At 38.2% G+C, this 3,390-nt stretch overlaps 1 protein-coding gene across 1 annotated transcript; it reads right to left on the reverse strand.

Annotated features, from left to right (window-relative positions):
* Nucleotides 1–506: 506 nt before the first annotated feature.
* LOC114392079 lies at nt 507–1,177 on the reverse strand. The gene is made up of 3 exons (XM_028353113.1): nt 1,126–1,177; nt 889–1,007; nt 507–783 (listed from the first exon to the last, which is right to left on the reverse strand). The coding sequence occupies exons 1-3, from the start codon at nt 1,151–1,153 to the stop codon at nt 601–603; spliced, it is 330 nt and encodes a 109-aa protein (XP_028208914.1). The 5' UTR covers nt 1,154–1,177; the 3' UTR covers nt 507–600.
* Between the last annotated feature and the right edge of the window lie 2,213 nt (nt 1,178–3,390).

A 3,390-nucleotide genomic window follows, 5' to 3' on the forward strand; every position in this document is an offset into this window, starting at 1 on the left:
AGTCAAAAATCTGCCATAAAAATATGGCGGATGTCGTAGCGGAAAATGACGGATGTCATGACGAACAAAAAAAAAACATATATATAAACTCATTGAAATTGAAAAAAAATAAAGGATTGCATTCAAATAAACTAAAAAAGTTTCATGAGTTCATACAATAATCAAGTACCAACACCAAATAACCTCATTACAGAGTTATAAGAAAATGATAAAAACATAATGTAAAGTGCAAAGTGAAGGTTGAGGCTCTAATCATCTTCTCCAATCCCAACATAATTATCTTTGTTGTTATCATATGGTAATGGAACATCTCTCTCTCCCTCTTCCCCATCAGACGCCTCAAAATTGACCATGATTTCTTCTTCTTCAGATTCAAGATCAATATTCTCCTCAAAATCTAGATCTTCATCATTTTCTTGGACTGCTTTTTGCTTCCTTGATGAAGATCCAAAAACCATTGTCTGTTCTTTAGAAGTTTAGGCAGCAGCAACACTTGTTGTTTTTTACTTTTTCCGCCTAGTATACATCCTACACTCTCCAACCGCCGAAGCCTGATACACAGTTGCCCAATTTAGAGCATCAACATCTTCAAATACCAAATCATTTCCAGCATTGATCCATCTCTCCCACGAGCCATTCATTGCACACATCAATATCATTAAGAGAAATTGGATAAATTTCATCTCTTGCATTATATCTTTGCTTCAATTGTTGGTTGTATTTGACAAACACCAAATCATGCAACCTCTTGTGCTCAAGCCTATTTCTTTTTTTGGAATGAATCTACAACATAACAAATAAATGTTGATTTCAATATACTCTAAATAAAACTTGATCATCAAAATTAAATAAAATTAAAAAGTATAGTTAGAGTTTTGTCACAATTACTTGCTCAAACACACTCCAATTTCTTTCACATCCTGAAGCACTGCAAGTCAAACTCAAAATTTTAATAGCTAGCTTTTGCAAATTTGGAGTTTGTGACCCAAACATTCGCCACCAATATGCTGCAATACCAATTACCAACCAAGAGCATAACTTCGAAGTTAGAATTCTGAATTATAACACTAATACATAAAAAAATAGTATGGTATTTGTATTTGTCATATGGTAAAAGTTTCTTACTAGGAGAATGAGTTTTCCTTTGAGCCATTGCAAAGTCAGAACCAAAGTGTTCAGCACCGATCTTGTAAAGATGCAACTCGGTTAGAATTTTCTGTTGCACATCAAATTGTGGAATTAACTTCTTAATGCACTCAAACAAACCATTGGTGACCTCAAAATCAAACTCCAAGTCAGTGTTGTCATAAAAGAACTCTGGATTTAAGAAGTGGGCAGCTGCATGCAATGGCCTATGAAGCTGACAATTCCATCTTTTATCAATGATTGCAAACACATCTTTGTACTTGCTTTCATTGCTGTTGAAAGACTTGATAATTGTTTCTTTTGCCTTGTACATTGCTTCATAAATATAGCCCATGGCTGCTTTCTTTTCACCATCCACAAGACGAAGCACTTTCACAAGTGGAGCCATGACTTTAAGAGTGTAAACCACACTATTCCAAAAAGAAGGCATGAGAACTACCTTTGCATCTTCTTTTCCCTTAGGCTCCTTAGATAGCTTGTTCAAGGTCCATTCAAGGTCCTTTTTTAGTCCCACACTTTGTCTTTGCATTTGCAGCAGCATTACAAGAGTCCGCAAACTCATCTTCTTCACTTCCATCACATCCAATCGGTTCACCAAATTCAAAATCTCTTATATTTGCCATATTACCACTACCAGAAGTACTGTAAGTGGTCCCACTTTTTTTTGTAGCCATATATTCCTTCAACTCTTTGATTACATTTGGGGGAGTTTTCTTGCAAGCTGCAATGTTGCCCGACTTCCCAATCAGGTGTTGTTTGGCTCGGGTTGTTCCTCCCTTAGTGATTTTTCCACAGAAATTACAAACAATGGTGTTTGTATCTCCTTCCACCAGTGAATGACAATATTTCCAACCTGGGTCTACCTTATTTTTCCTCGTTGCACTTGTAGTAGCAGCATCAGATGATGGTTCAGCCATTTAAAAGAGGACTGAACAAAAAAAATAAAAATTGTGGTGTCAAATAGAAAAAAAATAAAAATGGGACTGTCGAAAGTAAAAAGAGGGTGTCAAATAGAAAAACGAAAAAAAAGCTGCAGACAAAAAAAAGGAGTGTCAAACAGCAAAAACAAAACCAAAAAAAAAATAAAGCTTTGCCCACCAGAGTACAAGTCGCGATGTTCTGCGTGTGGGTTGGGTCGTCGCCTCCGCGCTCGTTGCCGTCGTTGACGTCGTGCTCGTCGCCGCCGTTCACGCCGTGGGTCGTCGCTGCTGGCTGCTGTGCAGCGGGTCACGCGTGGCTGCTGTCGTGGCTGGTTACAGGAGTCGTGGCTAGGTTCCGAGGTCGCGCTTTGTGTTGGAGCTTGGAGGGGTTGCAGCTGCGTTCTGAAAGCTTGGAGGGGTCGTGCTTTTGATTAAGTTATCGGGTAGGGTTGGGTCGGGTTAGCCCAACTCCTACCACGGACAAAAAAAAAAATTCCGCCATTTTCCACCTCGCTGCCATATCCGCCATGACCGCCATGGCTATGACGGCCGCCATGACGCCGCCATCTTTAACCTGCCACGCCACCGCTATTCAGTGGCATTTTTTCAAAAATCCGCTACGCAACTCCGCCATGGCTACCATTTAACAACACTGTTACAGAGGAGAGTTCTGGATGGTGAACACCTCTTTGTGAACAAGAGCAGTGTTAAGCATTAGATTCATGTACTAGTGGTTCTTATAAAAGGTTTCAGGTCGTTTACATAGGTATGAATTGCATGCACTATGTGCAAATGTCTTATCCATAAAACGTTATAATTACTTAACTATTAGTATGTGATACCCCATAAAACATTAAAACTGTGATGCATGTTCCGTGTGATCAATTAGTGGGAAATTTCTGTTCGGACATGACTTGCTTTTCTTGAATGTTCTGTATGTGATTTGATCCAGTAGAAGGTTTTTTGTGTCTTAAATCATTATTTAAGTGGACAAAATTTAAAAGCAAAAGCTAAATTTCTAATACTCTTTATGAAACCACCAAAATTAACCATGATGGACATTAGTGCACTGACCTTGAAAGTCGAAACATCTCTTGTTGGACTTCTAGCATTATATTGATCATTCTTGGACCCTTTTTGGATGCCAACTTAACAAAGGACTCTGAATGAGGACACTAAACAATGTTATTTACTTAATGTACATTAATGAATGTTCAGACCTAAATCTAAAAGGAGTAGAGTGAAGGTAAAGGTAAAGCAATAAGAGATACATGCAGGAAAGAAAAAAGAAGAAGAAGAAAAGTAGCTATTATATGATAGAATG

This window comes from Glycine soja, chromosome 17 (assembly GCF_004193775.1).
Source record: "Glycine soja cultivar W05 chromosome 17, ASM419377v2, whole genome shotgun sequence".
NCBI lineage: Eukaryota > Viridiplantae > Streptophyta > Magnoliopsida > Fabales > Fabaceae > Glycine > Glycine soja.

What these genes read in the sequence shown, in the direction of transcription:
- LOC114392079 (XM_028353113.1), bottom strand. Translation starts at nt 1,153, where the DNA reads ATGGCTCAAAGGAAAACTCATTCTCCTA. An exon ending in AAGGAAAACTCATTCTCCTA is followed by an intron (nt 1,008 to 1,125) that starts GTAAGAAACTTT and finishes TTGGTATTGCAG; the next exon opens with CATATTGGTGGCGAATGTTT. An exon ending in ATTGGAGTGTGTTTGAGCAA is followed by an intron (nt 784 to 888) that starts GTAATTGTGACA and finishes GTTATGTTGTAG; the next exon opens with ATTCATTCCAAAAAAAGAAA.